Source organism: Mauremys mutica, chromosome 11 (assembly GCF_020497125.1).
Source record: "Mauremys mutica isolate MM-2020 ecotype Southern chromosome 11, ASM2049712v1, whole genome shotgun sequence".
Lineage (NCBI taxonomy): Eukaryota > Metazoa > Chordata > Testudines > Geoemydidae > Mauremys > Mauremys mutica.
The window spans coordinates 72007749-72030162 of record NC_059082.1 but is presented as its reverse complement, the minus strand read 5'-3'; the positions used below and the strand labels follow the sequence as shown (position 1 = coordinate 72030162).

The window sequence follows — 22414 nt, the reverse complement described above, 5'->3', positions numbered from 1 at the left end:
CTGAAAAGGAAAAAGCAAGTTTTCAAAACAATGTTTACCATAGTATCCTGGCAACCCCACATTTAGAGAGAAATCTGTCCAAGGAGATTTCAGTATAATTAAGTTTGACTTCATTAGAAGAAAAAGGGTGGTTTGTTGTTTTCCTTTTCACTTAACTAAGCCTCTTTTAAAATGATGGTTTTCATCAAATTCTAATCATGCAAACATTTCAAATCACAAATTAATATACATGAATTGTAAAGCATTGAAACCTTTTGTACAATCTATTAATTAAATCACTATTAAACTGCTCTTTTAATCTTCAATTTTATCCATGTCAGTTAAAAGGAGAGCTTCTAGGAACATTTAAAAAAGGATTGGGCTTACCATCATCTGATCACAGAACTTGTCATTAAAGGAGTTTGGAAAAAGTCTAGTGACAGAAGTCAGACGGTTCACAACATTCAGTGTCAAGCTTCGATAATCTCCCAACATCATGAGCAATGGTCTCATGTGTGTGTGAATTTGATCTACTTCTATTGTAGCTCCTTCCAAGAACTGCAAGGAAGTAAAGCATGGAATCACAACAGAAATAAAAGAAAATTCAGTTACTTCTGTACAGACACTTACAAAAAATAACTCTGCAGAACTGGTTTCATATTTTTAAAAATTCACAATAAAATGGCTGTACAATAAAAAATGGTTCAACAAATGTTTGGTTTTAAAAAAATGCTTTTGGTGGCAGGATGGAGGCTTATGACGAACATGTTTAATCATGATACATTGCTCAGTTTACGGAATGTGCTGCAAACAAGAGATTCGGTTAACAGGATTTTATTCCTATAATACTATTGTTAACTGTGGAGTTATAAAATTCTGACTGGGGAAGAAGTATATAATTATTTAAATGTCCTTCTCATTCAACCAGCAGTTTTAAAAATGCAACAGAAAAAGATCTTAACAGAGAGGTGAAAGACACTCAGGCTTTATGTTACAAGCAAAACTACATGTTTGGGACCCTGGTCGTAATAAACACAGCTAAGTTTTGTTCACACAGTAGCTTTTTTCACAACAAACCAAACATCAGCTATGTGCTATCTTATGCCACAGGCAAGGGCAAAATACTGCAAGCTGCCATAGTCCACTGAAGAAAGGATTGTGGAGAATCTATATTTAGGGCCAGCCATATCAGTAACTGGTTACAAACTCAGTTAAAGCTGTAGGGCCAGATTCTCTGCTGAAATCCCGAGGTCATTTTGCACTGCCCCAGTAGTGCAAAGGGGTTGGAATCTGGCCACAGTTGGATAGTAGGGATTTCCACTGGCGTAACTGAACCCCTTGCTAGCATGAAGCTGGTGAAGGCAGCTCCTGCATCAACTGCTCCCACACTTCCGCTTTAGAGAAGGGGCTTTAGAAGAGGTCAGGAGATGATCCTCTACCAATGACAAAAGGTGTTTAAGCCTCTTAGCTGCCCGAACTCTTGCCAGGGCCAGCCCTCACAATCAGGGAGCTATAACCAGCTCTGGCATCACCACAGAAAGGCTGTCACAGGAAGGAATCTGATCCATAGTACACATATGACCTACAAATCTGTGGATCATTGACATTACTAGCGTGAAACTTATCCTGTGTAATAGGCTATGAATGCCTGCTCCTCATTATAAAGTAGATACACCTCTACCCCGATATAACGCCCCCCGATATAACACGAATTTGGACATAATGCGGGAAAGCAGCGCTCCGGGGGATCAAATCAAGTTCGATATAACGCGGTTTCACCTATAATGCAGTAAGATTTGTTGGCTCCCGAGAACAGCGTTATATTGAGGGAGAGGTGTACTGACAATGAATAGTAAACACTTACTTAATATTAATAATTACACTAAGTATCTCTTTATTCATTAAAGTTATGTTAGGATATATCAGCACAAGATAAGCATAATGCTAATTTTTTTGATTGGGAGCAGTTTGACACATCCATAAAAAAGACGGTTACTCACCTGTAGTAACTGGTGTTCTTCGAGATGTGTTGCTCCTATCCATTCCATGTAGGTGTGCGCGCCGCGCGTGCACGGTTCTTCGGAACATTTTTAGCCTAGCAACTCCGGCGGGCCGGCTGGCGCCCCCTGGAGTGGCGCCACCATGGCGGCGGATATATACCCCAGCCGGCCCGTCCGCTCCTCAGTTCCTTCTTGCCGGCTATTCCGACAGTGGGGAAGGAGGGCGGGATTGGAATGGATAGGAGCAACACATCTCGAAGAACACCAGTTACTACAGGTGAGTAACCGTCTTTTCTTCTTCGAGTGATTGCTCCTATCCATTCCATGTAGGTGATTCCCAAGCCTTACCTAGGCGGTGGGGTCGGAATGAGACGTGGCGGAGTGTAATACCGCAGAGCCGAAGGCTGCGTCGTCTCGAGACTGGTGCACCAACGCGTAGTGGGAAGCGAAGGTATGGACTGAAGACCAGGTGGCCGCTCTACAGATGTCCTGGATGGAGACATGGGCCAGGAAAGCGGCCGATGAGGCGTGTGCCCTCGTCGAGTGTGCGGTGAGTCGGCACGGGGGAACGCGAGCAAGCTCGTAACACATTCTGATGCAGGATGTCACCCAGGAAGAAATCCGCTGCGAGGAAACTGGCTCGCCTTTCATGCGGTCAGCTATTGCCACAAACAGCTGAGACGAACGCCGAAAAGGCTTCGTGCGGTCGATGTAGAACGCGAGTGCTCGGCGGACGTCGAGAGTATGCAGCTGCTGTTCCCGAGGCGAGGCATGCGGCTTCGGGAAGAAGACCGGGAGGAAGATCTCCTGGTTGAGATGGAAGGCCGACACCACCTTGGGGAGGAAGGCCGGGTGTGGTCGGAGCTGCACCTTGTCCCCGTGAAAGACGGTATATGGGGGACCCGCCGTCAGGGCGCGGAGCTCTGAGACCCGTCTGGCGGATGTGATCGCCACAAGGAAGGCCGTCTTACAGGTAAGATGGAGGAGAGAGCACGTAGCGAGGGGCTCGAAGGGTGGGCCCATGAGCTGGGCGAGGACCAGGTTAAGATCCCATGTCGGAGCAGGACGACGCACCTGCGGGTAGAGACGGTCTAACCCTTTAAGGAATCGTGATACCATCGGGTTGGAGAAGATCGAGCGACCTCCTATAGCTGGTCGAAATGCTGACAGCGCTGCCAGGTGCACCCTGAGGGACGAGATTGCCAGACCTTGACCTTTGAGGTACCAAAGGTAGTCGAGGACAGTCTGGATGGGGGCCGAGAAAGGGTTGATACCTCTCTGGTCGCACCAGAGGGCAAAGCGCTTCCACTTGGCGAGGTAAGTAGTTCGCGTTGAAGGTTTCCTGCTTTCGAGCAGAACTTGCTGCACCGCTGCGGAGCAATCCCTCTCTGCGTCGGTTAACCACTCAGGAACCAAGCTGTAAGATGCAGCGATTGTAGGTTCGGGTGACGAAGCCTGCCGAGGTCCTGGGTTATGAGGTCCGGCCACAGCGGAAGGGGAATGGGTTCCCGAACCGACAGCTCGAGCAGCAGGGTATACCAGTGCTGCCTCGGCCAGGCCGGAGCGACGAGTATGATGCGGGCGCTGTCTCTCCGGATCTTGAGTAACACTCGATGGACGAGCGGAAACGGAGGAAACGCGTAGAGAAGAGGCTCTGTCCATGACAGGAGAAACGCATCTGAGAGGGAGCCTGGAGCTTGACCTTGGAAGGAGCAGAACCTGTGGCATTTGCGGTTGGACCGGGAAGCAAAGAGGTCTATCTGGGGAAAGCCCCACCTCTGGAAGATGGAATAAGCCACATCTGGGCGAAGGGACCACTCGTGAGAGGCGAAGGACCTGCTGAGGCGGTCGGCCAACGTGTTCTGCGCTCCTGGCAGAAAAAACGCTTCGAGGCGAATCGAGTGGGTTACGCAGAAATCCCAGAGGAGCAATGCCTCGTTGCAAAGTGGGGAGGACCACGCTCCGCCCTGCTTGTTGACATAAAACATGGCTGTGGTGTTGTCCGTGTAGACCGCTACACAGCGGTTCTGCAGGTGAGCCCGAAAGGCGAGACAAGCTAAGCGGATCACTCTCAGCTCCCGGACGTTGATATGGAGGGAGAGCTCCTGGGGTGACCAGAGACCCTGGGTGTGTCGGTCTCCTACGTGAGCCCCCAAGCCCAGCGCCGAGGCGTCCGTCGTCAGGGTGACTGACGGGCGAGGCGGGCGGAACGGAACTCCCCCGCAGACCGTTTCCGGGTCCAGCCACCAGGTGAGCGTCTGGAGAGCGGGCTTTGCCACCGTTACCACCATGTCTAGGGGATCGCGATGAGGGCGGTACACCGACGCCAGCCACATTTGGAATGGGCGAAGTCGCAGCCTGGCGTGTGCGGTCACAAATGTGGACGCTGCCATGTGACCCAGGAGGCGGAGGCAGGATCGCACCGTTGTCGTCGGAAAGGCCTGCAGTTCCCGAATGAGGGAGGCCAATGTCTCGTGCCGAGTGCGAGGGAGGCACGCTCTGCCCAGATTGGAGTCGAGGACCGCTCCTATGAACTCCACTCTTTGTGCTGGAACTAAGAGGGACTTCTCGGTGTTGACCAGCAGGCCGAGAGACCGGAACAGATGTAGAATCTCGGTCACCTGATTCGCCACCAGCTCTTGGGAGCGGCCCCGAATCAGCCAGTCGTCGAGATATGGGTAGACGTGGATGCGACGACGGCGGAGGGCTGCGGCGACGACCGCCATGCACTTGGTGAATACCCTCGGCGCGGTGGAGAGGCCGAAGGGGAGCACTGCGAACTGGTAATGAGCTCCGTTGACCATGAAGCGCAGGAAGCGTCTGTGGGGGGGGTAGATTGCCACATGAAAGTAGGCATCCCTCATGTCGAGGGCAGCAAACCAGTCTCCAGGATCCAAGGAAGGGATAATGGACCCCAAGGTTACCATTCGAAACTTGAGCTTGCACAGGTATCTGTTGAGCTCCCGGAGGTCTAAGATGGGACGAAGGCCTCCTTTCGCCTTGGGGATGAGGAAGTATCTGGAATAGAATCCTCTGCCTCGCCTGCTGGGAGGCACCTCCTCGATGGCACCCACGCTCAACAGAGATTGGACCTCCTGTAAGAGGACTTGCTCGTGAGAGGGGTCCCTGAAGAGGGACAGGGAGGGTGGGTGGGAAGGAGGGGGCGAAATGAACTGTAGGCGGTAGCCGTATTGGACAGTGCTGAGGACCCAACTGTCTGATGTTATAGATGACCACGCCTGGAGGAAGCGGGAAAGGCGATCGGAAAACAGAAGGGGTGGATCCTGATTGGAGAGAGGTGAGCGGCCCTCGGGCGTCCCATCAAAAGGCCGTCTTTGGGTCTTGAGGGGCCTTGGACGATCCCTGGGCTTGATTACGCCGCCCGCCCGATGGTCTGCGGCGGAAGGGGGCTGAGCGCCTATTGTTAGGCGGGCGAGGTCGGTTGTGTTGAAAGGGGCGATAAGGTTGACGCCGGAAGGAACGCCTTTGGGTGGCCGGCGTGTGCATTCCTAATGTGCGGATCGCCACTCTGCCGTCCTTTAGGGTCTGAATGCGGGTATCAGTCTTTTCTGAGAATAGACCCTGCATCTCAAAAGGAAGGTCCTGGAGCGTGTATTGGACCTCCGGCGGCAGAGTAGAGGACTGAAGCCATGCAATGCGTCGCATGGTTACCCCTGACGCTATGGTCCTGGCCCCCGAGTCCGCTGCGTCTACCGCTGCCTTAATTAAGGTTCGGGAAGCCAGCTTTCCTTCCTCCAGCAGTGCCGAGAATTCTCGGCGGGAATCCTGCGGGGTGAACTCTGCAAATTTCCCTAGGCAGCCCAAGATGTTGAATGTATATCTCGAGAGCAGGGCCATTTGGTTGGCGATACGGAGTTGGAGGCCGCCCGCTGAGTACATTTTCCGGCCTAACAAGTCCATGCGCTTGGACTCCTTCGACTTTGGCGCAGCGGCGGGCTGTCCGTGTCGCTCCCGGTCATTGACAGATTGGACAACTAGAGAGTCCGGAGCCGGGTGAACGTAAAGGTATTCGTACCCCCTCGGGGGGACCGAGTACTTCCTCTCAACCCCGCGCGCTGTAGGCGGGACGGAAGAGGGCGACTGCCAGATAGCGGCATTGTTCTTTTGAATTGTCCGGATGAAGGGGAGCGCTACCCTCACGGGGGCCTCCGCCCCCACCACGTCCGTGATGGGGTCATCGACCTCCTGGACTTCTTCCACCGGTAGGTTGATGGCCTTAGCTACCCTTCTGAGAAGGTCCTGGTGAGCCTTGAGGTCGATCGGCGGAGGCTCCGACGGTGACGCCCCTGCCACCGCCTCATCGGGGGAGGAGGATGAGGAAGGACCCGGTAGCACTTCTTCCGGTGCCTGCTCCGTGTCTGCGGGAATAGGTGCCCGCGTTTCCTGCTCTAAGTGCGTGCCGTGAGCGGCGGCCTGTGGAGTGGGGGACGGAGGTGGCCTGCTGACCGTGGCTACCGGTACCGAGCGCACCGAGCCTGGCTGTCGCGGCGGAAGGGGAGGCCCCTGTTCATGTTCGGCCCAAGGCACCCAAAATCCCCATTGTTGAGGTCCATGTTCTGGTGGGAGGGACCCCGCCCGGAAGTCAATTGCGCTGCCCCCAGGGGAAGCGACTGAGGGCTCTCTTGATGGCCAGGGGGGGGCCGAAGCGGTGGCCGGGCGGACGTCCGGTGCCGGAGTAAAGTGCCCCCGCGGTGCCGACGGACGGTGCCGGTCGTCACGTGGTCTAGCCGGCGAACGGGACCTGCGCGTGGCGCGGTGCTGGGAGCTCGAGCGGCGGTGCCGGGAGCTCGACCTTCGGCCCCGGGAGCGCGACCGGCGGCCCCGGGAGCGCGACCGGCGGCCCCGGGAGCGCGACCGGCGGCCCCGGGATGCGGATCTGGACCGCGTGCGGCGGCGCCTGGAGCGACTGCGTGACTCTCGACGCCTCTCGCGGTGCCTGGAGCCGGACCTGGTGCGGTGCCGGCGACTCGGCGACCGGGACTTGGAACGTCGCCGGGAGTGCGACCGGTACCGCGACTGGGAGCGGTACCGGGACTGCGACCGGCGAGGAGACGGGGATCGTCGTCTCAACGTGGATCGTCGTGCCCGGTGCGGTGGAGAGCGGTGCCGTGAGCGAGATCGGGACCGAGATCTGGCGGCGGTGCTGCGATCAGCTCGGAGGCCCGGGGACGGGGGGCGCATCATAAGTGGCTTCCCAATAGATTTGAGAGTCCGCACCGGTGGCACCGGCAGCTGAGCGCTTGCATCAGCGGTGAGGTCAATCAAATGTCTTGCCGTCGCGAACGCCTCGGGCGTGGACGGCAGCCTCAGCTCCTCCTCGGTAGGTACCGGGGAGCCGGGCGGTGCCGGACTCGACGGGCCTTGCGGCGCCGGAGTCGACAGCACGGTGCACGTTTTGTGCACAGCCTCAGCCTGCACCGTTACAGTCGGAGGCGGCTGGGCTAACGGTCTCTTGTGCTTGTCCGAGACCGTCTTCGGCACTTTGCGCTTCTTTCCCGGGGAGATGGAGCGGTGCCGGGTCTTCGGTGCCGGGTGCCGAGATGCATCATCGGCACCGGGGAGGCTGGGTGCGGTCGGCGCGCTGCTAGCTGAGGCAGTCTTTGGCGCCGCCGGTGCTGGTGCCGGAGGTTGGAGGGCCGACTCCATGAGGAGTTGTTTCAACCTTGAGTCCCGCTCCTTCCTCGTGCGAGGCCTGAAAGCGACGCAAATGGGGCACTTGTCCGACCGGTGCGACTCTCCCAGACAGCGGAGGCAGGAGTCGTGCGGGTCACTCACCGGCATAGACCGCTGGCAAGCCGCGCAGGGCTTGAAACCCGCCGGTCCGGGCATAAGCCCGCACCGGGGCGGAAGAAGAGGGCTAACCCCTCTAATTCCCTAATGACTATCGTAACACTAACTATAGAACTATTAACAAAACTTAACAACTATGATAACTATATACACTAACTATCGGAGAACGCTAAGGCTGTGGAGGAAAGCAGATCACTCCACTGTTCCTACTAGCCGTCACGGGCGGAAAGAAGGAACTGAGGAGCGGACGGGCCGGCTGGGGTTTATATCCGCCGCCATGGTGGCGCCACTCCAGGGGGCGCCAGCCGGCCCGCCGGAGTTGCTAGGCTAAAAATGTTCCGAAGAACCGTGCACGCGCGGCGTGCACACCTACATGGAATGGATAGGAGCAATCACTCGAAGAAGAACTTTCAAACAACAAAGCTGAATTTATTTAGTCCAAAAGAAAAATATGCTTCCTGGATAAGAGCCTGTATGCCTGGTTTCCACCAGAGGAAATTTTTATGGGAAAGATCAAATCCTCCCTCAAGAAACATTTCATAGAAACAATGAAAGCAACTTAATTATACTGGTGCCACCCTAATACAAACAGAGCAGCTATTAATCCCAGCAGAAATACTGCTTCCTTGTTACACTGTTTCTTGGGAAAAGTATAAAGAAAGACCAACACAAAGCAGCATTGTTTTAATATCACTAACCTTTCTCATACATGCCTCTCCCGCCTCCTGCAGTTCATTATTTGTTGAATTAAGTGCCTTGAAAAGTGCAGCAATGATTTTCTCTCTAGACTGAGGTAAGTAATTACAGGCAGCTAAAGCATCTGCAAAAATAAAAATATTTTTGTGTTCCTTGTTAACTTGAAATACAGAAGGGAAAGGCCATTTTTTTGGTAAATTCTCTATATGTTTGTTTTATTTCTTCTGAAATTACTGACAGCTACAGCTTTAACATTTTTGCCACACGCAACAGATATCACAAGAACAACAAAAGACTGGTGTTACTACTAATAGTATTTTAAATTTTCTGAGTGCTATTCAAGGAAGTCATTCCAAAAGTATTTAGAGTTCTAATCCTTAGGAACTAAAAATCATTACTGTAAATAACTGAACTTAGGAATATTGTCACTGGAATAACCGGTCAGCCAACTTTTGCTCTCCAACACATGCAATCACACTGACTTCAATAAGGTTATAAGTATGTTAACAGAGAGCAGTATTTTCCTTTCTTGTTAACAATTTCTTTTTAATCCAGTGAGAATGTATTAACATTGTTGGATATTACATAATTACCGGTAGTTACTTTTCCCAGAGTAAATATTGATGAAGTTCCTAATTTTCAGATCATTTGTATAGTTTCCTCTCTCTCTCAATTCTGGCAATAAAGCCACACTTGAATTAAAGAAGTTTCAAGATCATTACTGCCTATAGAAGCTCCTGGCTTGCTTCACATTTTTGTGTTCTCTCTCATTGGAATTTATGTGCATTTATTGCTTGTGACTTGGGTTACCAACCTTCCTGGTCTAGCCAGGAGTCTCTTGGAATCGGGCTCCATCTCGAGGAAGATACTGAAGCCAAAACAGGAGACTTTAAGCCGCTAAAAATCTAGCGGTGCAACTGAGCTACGGCAGGCTCCCTGCCTGCCTTGGCTCCATGCCGCCCTCAAAAGCGGCCAGGACGTCCCTTCAGCCCCTGGGGCAGGGGAGGGTTTCCGCACGCTGCCTCCGCCCTGAGCACCAACTTTGAAGCTCCCATTGGCCAGGAACTGCAGCCAATGGGACCTGCGGGGTCCGTGCCTGCAGGCAGTGACAGCACATGGACCCCCCTGCCCTTGCCCCCCGGGGGACATACCGGCCACTTTCAAGAGCAGCACGGAGCCAGGGCAGGTAGGGAGCCTGCCTTAGCCCCGCCGACCGGGAGCCACTTGAGATAAGCACTGCCCAGCTAGAGCCAGCACCCCAAACCTCCTCCCGTGCCCCTAACCCCTGCGCCAGCCCAGAGCCCCCTCCTGCACCCAAAGTCCCTCCCGGAGTCTGCATCCCTCAACCCCTCTGACCCTCCAATCCCCAGCTCTAAGCCCCCTCCTGCACCCTAACTCCCTCCCGGAGTCTGCATCCCTCAACCCCTCTGACCCCCCAATCACCAGCTCTAAGCCCCCTCCTGCACCCTAACTCCAAGAGCTTGCACCCACATCCCCTTTCGCACCTCAAATCTCTTCCTCAGTATGGTGAAACTGAGTGAGGGTTGGGGAGAGCAGGCAATGGAGATGGGGGAGTGGGGAAAGAGTGGGCGAGGCAGAAGCTTGGAGAAGGGGCATGGAAGGGTCTTTGCGTTTGTGTGATTAAAAAATTGGCAACCCTACTTGTGACAATTATCTGATTCACAGCTTTGAAAACTAAACCCTGTTCATCCAGAGAGCAGGTACAGCATTGGCAATGGAAGTGCAAGCTCCCATGGGCTGTCCCCATCATTATCTCCCAAACTATGATCTGGAAAGAACAACTTCCAAGGACTTCAGTCTGCTGAGGTAATCTACAAAAGCACCCGCTGCTATTATAAGGAGAGTGTCTGTCTACCACAAGCTATATTTGCATGCTTTAACTTACTTAAGGCTGCAATTCGAAGGGGTACTAGTGATGGAAGACTTTTGTAACAGGGTAATTTCATTAAGGCAGCATCTTCAGCCTCACACAAATTCAACAGCTGAAAGTTTTAAAAAAAAAGAGGTTAGCCCAGTGATTATTGCAAAATAATCTTTCCAGTCACGTTTTCAGCATGGCAATAATTCTCTCTACACAGCTCTGCTCTTGCAATTAGCTGCCTTAAGTTATTTTCAAATAAACAATTAGTTTCATTCAAGAGGCTGAAAATACAAGATGTACACAATTCCATACTTGAAAGTGTCAGCCTGCACAATTTCTAAGAACCCTAGTTAGGTTCAGTGCTTTAATTTACTAGTTTACTGGACTGGGATTCAGAAGACCTGGGCTTTATTCCTGGCTCTGCCCCCAGCCTGTTGAAGTGATCGGGAGCAAGTTGCTTCGCCTCTCTGTGCCTCAGTTTTCCTATCTGTAAAATGGCGATAAAATGATACTAACAACCTTTGTAAATGCTTTGAGATCTACTGATGAAAAGCACTATATAAGAGCTAGGTATTATTATTAGGACTTCTCTACCTGGTTTATATGATCTGCTCTGAGTCTTTTTTTCAACTAGGAACAAGAACTAGGTCATTACCTAGCTCTTTCCCAGGAGATTACCTTTATCAATAGATCATGTTCCATTCTCTAGACTGAGTCTCATGCTCAAGACTAGGAGATACTGTAGAGATACTCCTGAGTTTGTCTACAGGCCATGGTTATGGAAGTAGATCACCACAATGACCTGAAGCATCCTCTAGAAAGCAAGGTCGGCTAATGGTCTCCAAAAAGTCCTTTGAGCCAAAAAAAATCCACTATGGGGATGCAAGTGAGTTGTTGAAGACCAAGGAAGGAGGTTAAATACAGGAAGCAGAAAATATTTTTGGTGGCTGAGGGATTTTGTCCTTGAATGCAGGAGGGTCTAAGGAGATGAGAGGATAGTACTTAATACCTAGAGGAGGAAAAGGGTGCCACTTACTATACTTGGCTTTTTAGCCTCTTCTCTTCCACTGTAGAGACACCCTGCACCCTCCTCCCTATCGTAAAGAGGAAATATGGGCCGCATCTGTCAAGATGCACCACCAGCGTGCCTCTCTATTGTGCAAGTTTGGTGTCGGGGACCCTTCACAAGCAAGAAGTGTGTTGGGGCATTGCAGAGTAAGTAATGGACCACCAGGCAGCTAGACAATTATATTGAAACTAAGGTCAGCCCTGAGACATTGAGAAAGTCCAGAAAACTGGGGACTGTCTCACAGTTCCGATAGAACATTCAGTTATCTTTATTTTTAAACTTGCAGCTTTATTTCAGTGGAACGTCCTTTTAAAAAACATCCAACTACACTCTAAGAAAACTAGCTGGATGTTTCTAAAGCAGAAATCAGTACTGAAGGCTGATCGACACACAAATTTATAACCAATTCAGTTAAAGCAGTCACCAATATAAATTAAACCAATAAACACTTTAAAATTAATATAACTGCATATGCGCTAGGGCAGGGGTAGGCCACCTATGGCATGTGTGCCGAAGGCAGCATGCGAGCTGATTTTCAGTGGCACTCACACTGCCTGGGTCCTGGCCACTGGTCTGGGGCGCTCTGCTTTTTAACTTAATTTTAAATGAAGCTTCTTAAACATTTTAAAAACCTTCTTTAAACTATTGTTGTATGTAAATTAGTTATATATTATAGACTTACAAAAAGAGACCTAAAAACATTAAAATGTATTACTGGCATGCGAAACCTTAAATTAGAGTGAATAAATGAAGACTCGGCACACCACTTCTGAAAGGTTGCTGACCCCTGTGCTAGGGGGTTGCACCAATTTTGTGAAGAGTGTGTATAAACAAGGCCTGGGACTGTTTAAACTGTGAACTTTCAATATCAGTTTAACACCTACCTCCCCGACATTAAGAACACTCCATACTTCTGAAAGCTATTGTTTTAATTTGCAGATGCAGGCTGACAGCCCTTCATCAGTTCACATTTCAAAGGTTATATTCTCATTGAGAACCAAAAAGTTTTGTTTTTTTTAAATGAAAGCTTAAATTCAGCAGAAAATATCGATACCCACAAATGGCAGGGTGAGCCTCAGCATACAGCATGCACAGAAATGCTGCATGTTCGTTTCCACTGTCCCTACTAATATTGTCAGTGCTTAGATCATTGCTATAGGATAGAATATAAATACCTTCAGTTTGAAATGTCAGAATGTACAAAAAGGGAAGTACCTCGGTGTAGAAAACCTTGTGTTCCACAACATTTAGATCCATAGTAAATAGTCGGGGCTGCAAAGTTGTGCAAAATGTGTTCCCCTCCATGAGCCCAATCTGGGCATTTGCAGGCTGATGCCTAAGTAAGTGCTTTTTTGGAGGAACCATGTCCTGGAGAACCTACAAAATATCATTTAGAATAGTGTCTTGATTACAGGGCATACATGATTATATAAATAGTCTATTAAGAGGATATCAGCTTTGCTCATGTTTCTATCCCTCTCATTATGGCTCTCTCACAATACCTGTTTAGAAATCACTGAGCTGAAAGAGATTTCCTTGAGCCAATGTCATTGACAATAATTTGCTTAACAGGCTATTACATATTCCTATTTTTAATTACGATTTTCTTATTTTTTATGGAATGATTAGCTTTTTGTCATCATGACTATTTCTGACCAACTGAGTAACAGTAACGGTTACATGTTTCATATGAAAAAAGACAAAGACCTGCACAAAACTGTAAACATTAAAAACACACCCCTAGACAAAAAAAACTGTCAAGATAGTAAAGGCTGTAAATGGATCTATATTCTTTTAAAAGATTATTAGAACCCTGTAGATATAAAAAAGATGTCTAAAAGTCTCAGAAAATTCAAAGATTTAAGGATAAAACATGTTTTAGATCACGCACTTAGAATACTGTCAGATCCTAAAATGTCAGAAAGTATGGAAATACTCATTGACTGGTGGGTTATTACATCAGCCTCTTATTCTCACTTATCTACCCCTTATCTACCTGTGAGATTCTGACTAATTGCCATTAGATGTCGTCCCTGTTACATGTCTGAATTACAATACGAAGGTCTCTTGTTGTAAGAGGAGATTCTGTGCAGATCCTTTTGGCCTATCGAAAGCCCACTTGACAAGGTTTTTGAGGGATCCCATGTCATTATCTTCTAAGTGGACAAAAAAGATGATTTGTGCCTGCAACTTTGGGGAATTTAACATTGATGGGGTGGGCAGCGAGAGGCACAGCAAAGTCTGTATGGACCATGTGTGGAGGGCAACATGAGATTCAGTCTTCAGCTTGTACCCAAAGGATGGGACAAGGCCTACTCTACAATTAGCCAGAGTAAAATATATTTAACTGATTCTGCCCTAACAGCCGAAAAGAAAGAAAGAAAGATAGATAAAACACAAATCCGAACAACAGTCCAACTCTGAAATGTGCTTAGACCAATAAAACCTAACAAAGCTAGGTTGGCTTGTGTGATGGGCTATACAAAGCATACTGGACAACAAGGGGTTAAGGAGCTGCTCTGGGCTCAGCTAGTTCCACCCTGCCACACCTGCAAGACATGCACAGTCTGGAGGAGAAGTTAAAAGAGAAGCAAAACAGCTCACTTGTGGGCAGACCAGCAGAGCAGGGAAGAAAACAGACCATCAACCCTCAGCTCCTGAGGAAAGGGTAATTGACAGCAAGAACTTCCACAACAACCACTGCCTGAAGAACCCTCACTGAGGGAAGGGACTGCCTAATCCCAGCACACCCTAAGAGGGAGTCATTCCCCCCCACCCTTACTAACTCAGTTTATTTGTGTTAATTCCTCTTGCTTTTTGTTTATGGACTACCCTGAAAGGGGAGAGACTCTGAAGTGACCCTGGACGACAAACCAAGTCACGGAAAGAGGCAGGCTGCAACAGAGGTGGGACAGCCAGCAGCAGCAAACCGCAGCAGAGAGAGCTGCCACGCCCCAAGTAGGTGCAAGCGGTGAGCCTACACAGCTTGGTTGCCTCTTTACCACATTAAAGGCTTTTAAAATGTACTAAAATATTCAGTTGAACAATGACATTTTAGAACTGTAAACTAGACCACAAAAGACTGTGCAAACCAGCTATCCCCTTCCTATGGGGAGTGACAACCCCTTACAAACTCAGCTCCTTGCATATGATATGTCAGAGGATAAGCTGGAAAAAAAATAGCCTGAAAAGTAGGCTTCAGAGAAAGTTAGCTTCAGTGACTCATTGCACCACTGGAACATTAGTATAGGGAAAGCTATTATCCTGGACTGCTACGGTCAAAGCCATATGAAAAATATCCAGAATTAACAGTACTTTAGAGCTTGTTTCAATAGTGTGAAAACCCTTTCAAAAAGCATTTTGCAAAACAAAAACCTTAAGCTATTTTAACATACTTTGGTATCTCAGTGAATCCCCTTTGTGATAACCTTACCTCTTTATGTGGCTCCATAATCACAGTAACACTTTTCCCAGTGACCTGTGCAAGCACTTGCAGTGAATGCATGGCTTGCTTTCTTACAGTGGAGTTTGGAGAGGTTACTTCTCGAACCAGGTCATGTGTCACGTGATGGAAAGACTTTTCCTGTGCTGCTAGGATTTCTTCTGTTTTTTCTTCATCTTTTAAAGGAGTGGCACATCTAATCAAAAGCTGTTCTAGTGTGGTCTTTGCCATAGCAACGGCTCCATTGGAAACCTAAGAAATCATGGATTTGTTAGTGCTGCTGTTATGCAGATTAGCGACCTTTACAAACACTATGCTCAGTTATGAATGGCTGTTCTGCCAGAAATTTAAAGTTAACACACCTTTTTAACCTTTTCCACCTTTCATCCAAAGATAGCAAAGTAGAGTGCTATGCAATTTCATAAATGAAATCCTAAAGCGAGAACATCCTGATAGCTTGGCCAGTGAACAATTTAGGTTTCAGAAAAGGTCAAGAACTCTATTCTCTAAGCATCTACTACTAAACAAGAACTACATTAAAGCTGATCAGTTGCGAGATACACATTTTACCAGAAGTAGAGTTTAAAATGAAGAAAAATAATGTTTGTCCACTCAAATCACAGCATATTTAATTTATTTTGTTGATTAAAGGTCTATAGGTCAAATTTAACTCAGAGGTCAGCAATTCCAACAACTTCAGTGGAGTTACTGAGCTATCCCTTCAGTGGAGTTGTAACCAATAAAACCAGAGCTAAATTTGACCCAATGTGCTTGAGATCTTCACTAGGTTAAAAAAAAAAAAAAAAGACGAACACATTCAACAACTGTTACAGGTATACTAAACTGTTAAGTAATAAAACTCAGGATTAGCAAGAGTTTAGTTTATATAAATTTAACATCTGAAGTTCCACAATTTCCCAAACACTCAATGAAATCATCCATACATTAAATACCTCTCCGGTTAGGTCCATCATAACAAACAGCAGTGCCTTGAGGAAAGTCTGCTGGTTCTGGAGGACCCAAATTAAAGGCAGTCGTTCCATGAGGAATTTAATTGACACCACACCTCCTAGTTTAGCATACCAAGCTTGTTCATAACAGCAAGCACATAAACGCTCCACAATGTATGAAAATAAAGGAAGCTGACAAGCCTAAAAAAAATAAAAATTAACTGTCAATGATTTATTATTTAATTCAATCAGCGTATCCCATTCCGAATTTTAAAGCGTTCAAGAGCACTATTAAACAGGCTAAAACTAAGCAATTAAATATTACATTACCCTTTCCTTCGAACCCAGAATAATGCTTGCAACATCAAATATCACAGCTAGAGCCACTTCCCCTATCTTGCAGAGCTCCTTCTCCTCATATGCCATACAGATGGCTATGGCATCAATAAGTACCAAAGGATCCATTCCTTTTGATCCATTTTCTTCACTGTGAAACATGGCTGTGCTGGGCTGGCTTCCAACCTGATAGCACTGCAGCAAAAAAGGACCTACAATTTATATTGGAGGGGGGGAAAAAGAACAGATAATAGATACTTCAGCGTTAACAATCTTTAAATTAGATCATCCGATCTTCTCTGATCAACCCATTGCAAAACTAGTGAAAATTATGACTATTTACATGTAAATGAATTGTCATTTTTTTTGTTTTTTAAATGAAAAAACTTATTTGAAATGTTTTCTTGCCTTTAATTCGGTGACTATGTACTTCACTATGAAATTAAAACTCTGAATATTAAAGTAAAATTACATTTAAGTATCTTGAAGTATGCTTACAGCACCTTTTTTCCCCCATCACTTGAACTATATAATAAAGGTACAAACCAAGGTTTATTAAGTTACATTTTATAAGTGAAAGATACTGCATTACTCTTCGTTATTTACACAATTCCTTTTCTGGTCCTTCAAAAATTAAAAGAAAATGTACCCAAGTCCCAACATGGGGGGAGGGAGGGGGTGGAAAGCCTATAACAAAAATTTTGCATTTAAGGTACAAATGCATTCTACATCTGTCGGTATCAGAGATATACATAGCTCAGGGTTTTCAAAAGTGGTCTGTTTAGTTATAACTTGTGCACATTTCACTGTGTTTGATTTTTGAATATTTAAAAAATATTGTTATAACTTTGTAAGTACGGCTTACAAAACTATTTTTTAATAGTTGAAACACTTAAGTAACTGAAGAGAAAGAGTAAGCATATTCAAATAGGTGTTGTAACAATAATATAATTAAGAAACTAAACTAAGAACTTAATGTAACAAACTTCAATTTTTTGCCCTTTATGCAAGAATTTATTGCAAAAGACTAAAACCTTCTTCTCCTATCCCCTGACAGTTCATGAAATTTCTATTCTGCATTTACTCACCACATTGCTGAGCTACTGCCACCATTGTGTAATGGCGAATTAGGCTGGCTACAAAAGGCAGAGCACTAGGTCGCAGATCTTTGATGACTGCTGACATGAATGCACCTGTCAATGCCTGTTCAAATGTTTTACGGGCAGGAGTATCCTGTGCTTTGTACCGATGTGAAATAATTACACTGGGTATGGACTTCTCAGTAAAGCTGAAAAGACAAAATTATATCTATATTATAATCCTGAACTACTATGCCAACAGTTCAACCATGACCATCAAGGACTTAATTTACAGTTTGTTCCTGACTTCTAACCCCCACCCCCTCATTCTGATAAAGCCAGATCAGTTCATTTAATCCATTTTAATTTTGGCAACCACTGGCAACATGATGGATGGCTCAATTTCATCATGAACATTTAAAGCCAGTGGTTCAGAAGAGGCCACACACACTCCAAATAATATGTATACAGGCATCACAGTGGAATTCAATTATAGAATGGCATTTTTGATATTTTCACACTTTTATTTTATTAAGTAAGATGACATTTGATTTTGATCTTTAAGGTCTGAAATGTTATTTATCTATTAATTCACTGCCCAATAAAACCTATTTGCTTCAAAGTCCAGATAGACTTTTTAAAAGTTACATTTATGTCAAATCTAAAATACATTATAATAAAAACAATCATGCTTTTTAGCTACATATTATTTGCACCGAGGGAATCAATGTAACATATATATTATGCACACAGACGGCAAATGTAACTTAAATGCAATGATTTTATTATCTGTGATTTAAAATTAAACTACTTTAATCAAACTACCTAGAAAAGCAACTGCTTAATTTAACAAACCCCAGCTCAGGCAAATACCTGGTATTTTCCAAGATCAACTTTATTAAAAAGGTTTTATATTTTCACGGAACACACTGATTGAATGTCTAACTACACTGCTTTTTCCACTCATGCTTTTGTCCAGAACAAACACTTATTTTTATTTTTAAATTGCATAGAAAAATATTAAGAGTTAATCAGCCCCTAATAGGAAGCCTTCCATTAGGGCTGCTAAGGGACGAGAGGAAAAAAAGCAAACATAAGGGGTTTGTTTGGCAACTGTGGAGAAGGAAGAAGGGCAATCTGACACGCAGCTGGAAGGAGGAGACTTTTCCCAGGAGGTGCGGAAAGTGAGTATGCATAATGGGGAAGGGATTGTCTTATTATACAAATTACTAGGTAGGAGACTGTTTGATGACTCTGGCCTCATTCCTATCCATAATCATCTACCCCTGTTGGTAGGTCTACACTTGCAGCAGCATGTGGAGTACAGATACAGCACACCAGCTAGTACAGGTATAAACAGCAGTGTAGATGCTGAGGCACAACTTAGGCACGCAGAGTAAAGCAGAGTGACCTTCACACCAGAACGTTAGAGTACATACCCTACACTGGTTGGGCATGGAGAGAGCTATAACTACCATGCCTATACTGCTGCCTCCCTCCTCCTAGAGCCTTTCACTGCGGTGAGCAAAGGCTTTGCTAGAGGGGAGCCACTGGAGCTTTTTACTTCACAGAGAAAAGGCTCCTGCAGCTCCCCACCAGCAGAGCCTTTCCTCGCCATAGTGAAAGTCGCTGAGAGAAGGGAGGCAGCAGGGAAAGCCTTTGGCAGCTCCCTGCTGCCGGAGTCTTTCCTGCCAGCCTCCCTCGCCTGCCACAGACTTTTGCTGCCACGTGTATCCACACACCACAGTGTGGATGTAGCCTGCCCTTCACTGCAGTGTGTAACTACAGGTACCCTACATACTACAAGTGTAGACAGGTCTATGTCAGCCTCTAGTATCCTCCTCTACCTTAAACATGAACCCAGATTCAGCCATCTCTATTCTGGGTCCCAAGTACATGGCTTTCTTTGACAGAAATTGGGTGGGGGAGGAAAAGGGAGGGGGGAGAAGAGAGGGAAGGGAGAAGGGTATGAGCACGGAGGCAGAGATTAGGCACAATGCAAGAGGAGAGGTTACTGGACTGCCAGAAAGACCTGTTATATTGAAACCAAAACAAAAATCTGTTTCCATATTAAAGAATTTACATAGCACCGAAAATTTACCCAGCTTTCTGAAAAGAATAACTGTTCCGTGTGCCAAAGTGTTGACAGTTTAAAATATTATTGTGCCAAAATCATGTTAAAATACTTAATAACTAAGAAAGGATATTAGAAGGAACAGATAAATTCTACTATAGTGCTTTGACCATTATCTGGAATTCTGAACCTCAAAATTCTGGAATATTCCAACCAACAATTCACCAATAAGACACACAAATTGTCTTAAATCATCTCCTAACTTACCAAACTGATCTCCCAGTCTCCCCACACACTTTTTTTTTGGCTAAGGGTAAGGAAGAAGCGTCAAGATGTCAAGAAACTACCATCCATCATCTACAGTAAATAAAACAAAATTCTAGAACTGTCCCTCAAAAGAAGGGAGGCCCCAGGCTTTGGACATTTAAAACAAAAACTGGATTAAGTACCAGAAAGCAAACTGCAGGTAACAATCCCACAGTGGATATGCATTGTATAGACTCAATGATTAATTTCTGCCTCAAACTTATAGTATTCTATGGACAGTTCACATTTTACATAAACACAAGTGCTTTCAAGGATCATCATACTTGGGATGTGCAAGGAGCTGGTATAAAGCATGTTTATTATCATCCAGGCTCATCATGGCTACCAAGAAACACTTGATCACTTCCCAAGCCTGCCTCCGATAATATGGCTCTGTGTTAGCACTCTTCAAACAGTCCAGAGCAGTCTCAATTGCCTGCAATAAAAAATAAGACATCATCATCAACTAAGCACTGGTTAATCATGTTGCCTTATAATAAATCGGCTTGTTAAGGGTACTTAAATCATTTAAATACTACTTCTGCTATCCTTTAAACCTCTCAAGTTAAAAATGTCAAATTTCTGCATAATGTACATAGGCTTGAGTGAACTTGAAATTATGTTTATTTTGTTTTTTTATGTGAATGGGAAGCTCTGAGTACATCATGGATACAAAAATTTCATCCGCATCCACAACCATTTCCTGCAATCCGCATTCCACCTATTATATCTATCCGCATGTGCGTCTGCACCACCAGCCTATCTTATTGTTAGAGCCCTGTGCAGGTGTAAAAATTTGGATCTGCATCAGATACGCAAAGACGGTAAAAATATGGTTACCTAGGGAGGTGGTGGAATCTCCATCTCTAGAAGTTTTTAAGGCCCAGCTTGACAAAGCCTGGGCTAGGATGATTTAGTTGGGGTTGGCCCTGCTTTGAGCAGGGGGTTGGACTAGATGACCTCCTGAGGTCTCTTTCAACCCTAATCTTCTATGATTCTATTAATACAACCACATCCACAGATGCAGATATGCAAAGATTTGCAGGGCTCTACATCATAGCCAAAATCATGGAAGATTTAGTCCTTTCTTCCCCCACTCCTTATGTAAACACTTTGTCTCTTCCTTCCAGCAGTAATTACTGCACATAATTCCCACATATGCTGGATATAAAATGCAGTGTGTGTGTGTATATATCTAAATTCTCTGTAAGTTGCATGGCTGGGTATGGCACCAGCCGCAGCCAGATCAGCCTGGATCCTACCGGGGCGGCCCGGCCCGGGGCGGCATGGCCCAGGTGCTGCTGCAGGGAGAGAGGGCTGGGGGGAGTACTCTCTCCCCGCCATGGCCCCAGAGCACCCTCCTGCACCCCAAACTCCTCATCCCCACCACAGAGCCCACACACCCCTACACACCAACCCTCTGCCCCAGCCCTGAGCCCCCTCCCACACTCCAAACCCCCCCGGCCCCACCCCCACCACATGAATTTTGTTATGTGCACTAAAATGAAGGTGATATGTGCACCAGTATGGAGGTGATGTGTGACACAACAAAATTCATTCTGCATATGAGTGGGCAAAATTAGGGGGAACACTGCTCTGAAGGGGGAGAGGGGTACGCACGCAGATTCTCTCTTCATAGATGATTTGTTCCTTTTTCCACACAATACAAAATGTTTTTACATCATACATTCTCAAACCTGTGTTAAGCAACTCCTAAGAACTGTACTCAAGACATTTGAGGATACTTGAAGTTGTCTCTTAAGAACAGGCCTTATATATTTTATACTTAAATCTTTACAAGTGCACATACTTTATATTACATCCTTCCCTGAAACAGAAAAGCACACCCAAATATAAGACAGACATGCATCAAATGTGACCCATGTGGAAAATTCATTTGGGGGGCATGAAATAAGAAATTTCATTGCTTAACTGATTGTAAAATGAAATCCAATCATCCATGCTTAAACAGTTAATATGAGATTAGGTAGATAAAAATGACCTTTGAAGGCCCTTTTGCTACAGACAAAGGGATATTTTGTTTCTTTCTAAGGAAAATCATCTTTTCATCTACTGAATTAACTAGCTGCTCTATCATCTTTTAAGCAATCTTATCAAGGTCTCAATGAAAAGAACAATGAGTTCTCACAGACCACTGAAGTGGAACTTTTCTCATCAGGGCACTAAAAGGAAAGATGGATTTCTTACATTTTCAGCTCATTTCAAATTTTCTAAAATTCAGCATTTACTTTCAGCACTGGTTAAGCGTACTGTAAATAGTTTTGTTTCCTGGTCAACTCTAAGAAGTTGACCAGTGCTACGTGTAATTGAAGAGAGAGCTGTGAAACATAAAAGCCTTTAGATACCTTGCAAATTCAGCTTTCTAGAAGGCTAGATAGAATTCAGCATTAGTGAGGTTGGTATACATTCAAATCTCAAACAATTAATCACTGAAGCTGATGGCATATGTACTAGGAGTTTTAATGAGGCTATTTCATAAGCAAATATTAACAGTGCAGAAACTTTACTGGAAGGAAACTGACAAGGAAAAAAAGGGTAAGATTACCTTTTCCATTGGAAGCTGAATAGAGGCTTTACAGTCTGAAAACTCTACTGTAATACTGGGTCCTTGAATTTCCGTAACTATGTATTGTAGTTTCTGGGATTCCTTTAACATCTTCCTGTTACTTCCACCAAATTTACCAAGGACACGATAAGCCACATGAGAAATGCTGTCAGCAGGATTGCGTAATGTACGCCATAAAGCCTACAGATAATTTGAACGTTTAA

General features: G+C 46.0%; 1 protein-coding gene across 1 annotated transcript in view; it reads right to left on the bottom strand.

Moving 5' to 3' along the window:
- Positions 1 to 22414, bottom strand: part of LOC123344006 (transformation/transcription domain associated protein) — a 160392-nt gene that overhangs the window by 102501 nt on the left and 35477 nt on the right. Inside the window, exons 21-30 of the mRNA XM_044979696.1 lie at positions 22191 to 22391; positions 19909 to 20060; positions 17254 to 17453; positions 16160 to 16377; positions 15833 to 16030; positions 14871 to 15131; positions 12653 to 12814; positions 10393 to 10489; positions 8489 to 8610; positions 367 to 537 (exon numbers count right to left, since the gene is read on the bottom strand). Of these exons, the coding sequence (XP_044835631.1) occupies positions 367 to 537; positions 8489 to 8610; positions 10393 to 10489; positions 12653 to 12814; positions 14871 to 15131; positions 15833 to 16030; positions 16160 to 16377; positions 17254 to 17453; positions 19909 to 20060; positions 22191 to 22391 (1782 nt within the window). The remainder of the gene's footprint in view (positions 1 to 366; positions 538 to 8488; positions 8611 to 10392; positions 10490 to 12652; positions 12815 to 14870; positions 15132 to 15832; positions 16031 to 16159; positions 16378 to 17253; positions 17454 to 19908; positions 20061 to 22190; positions 22392 to 22414) is intronic.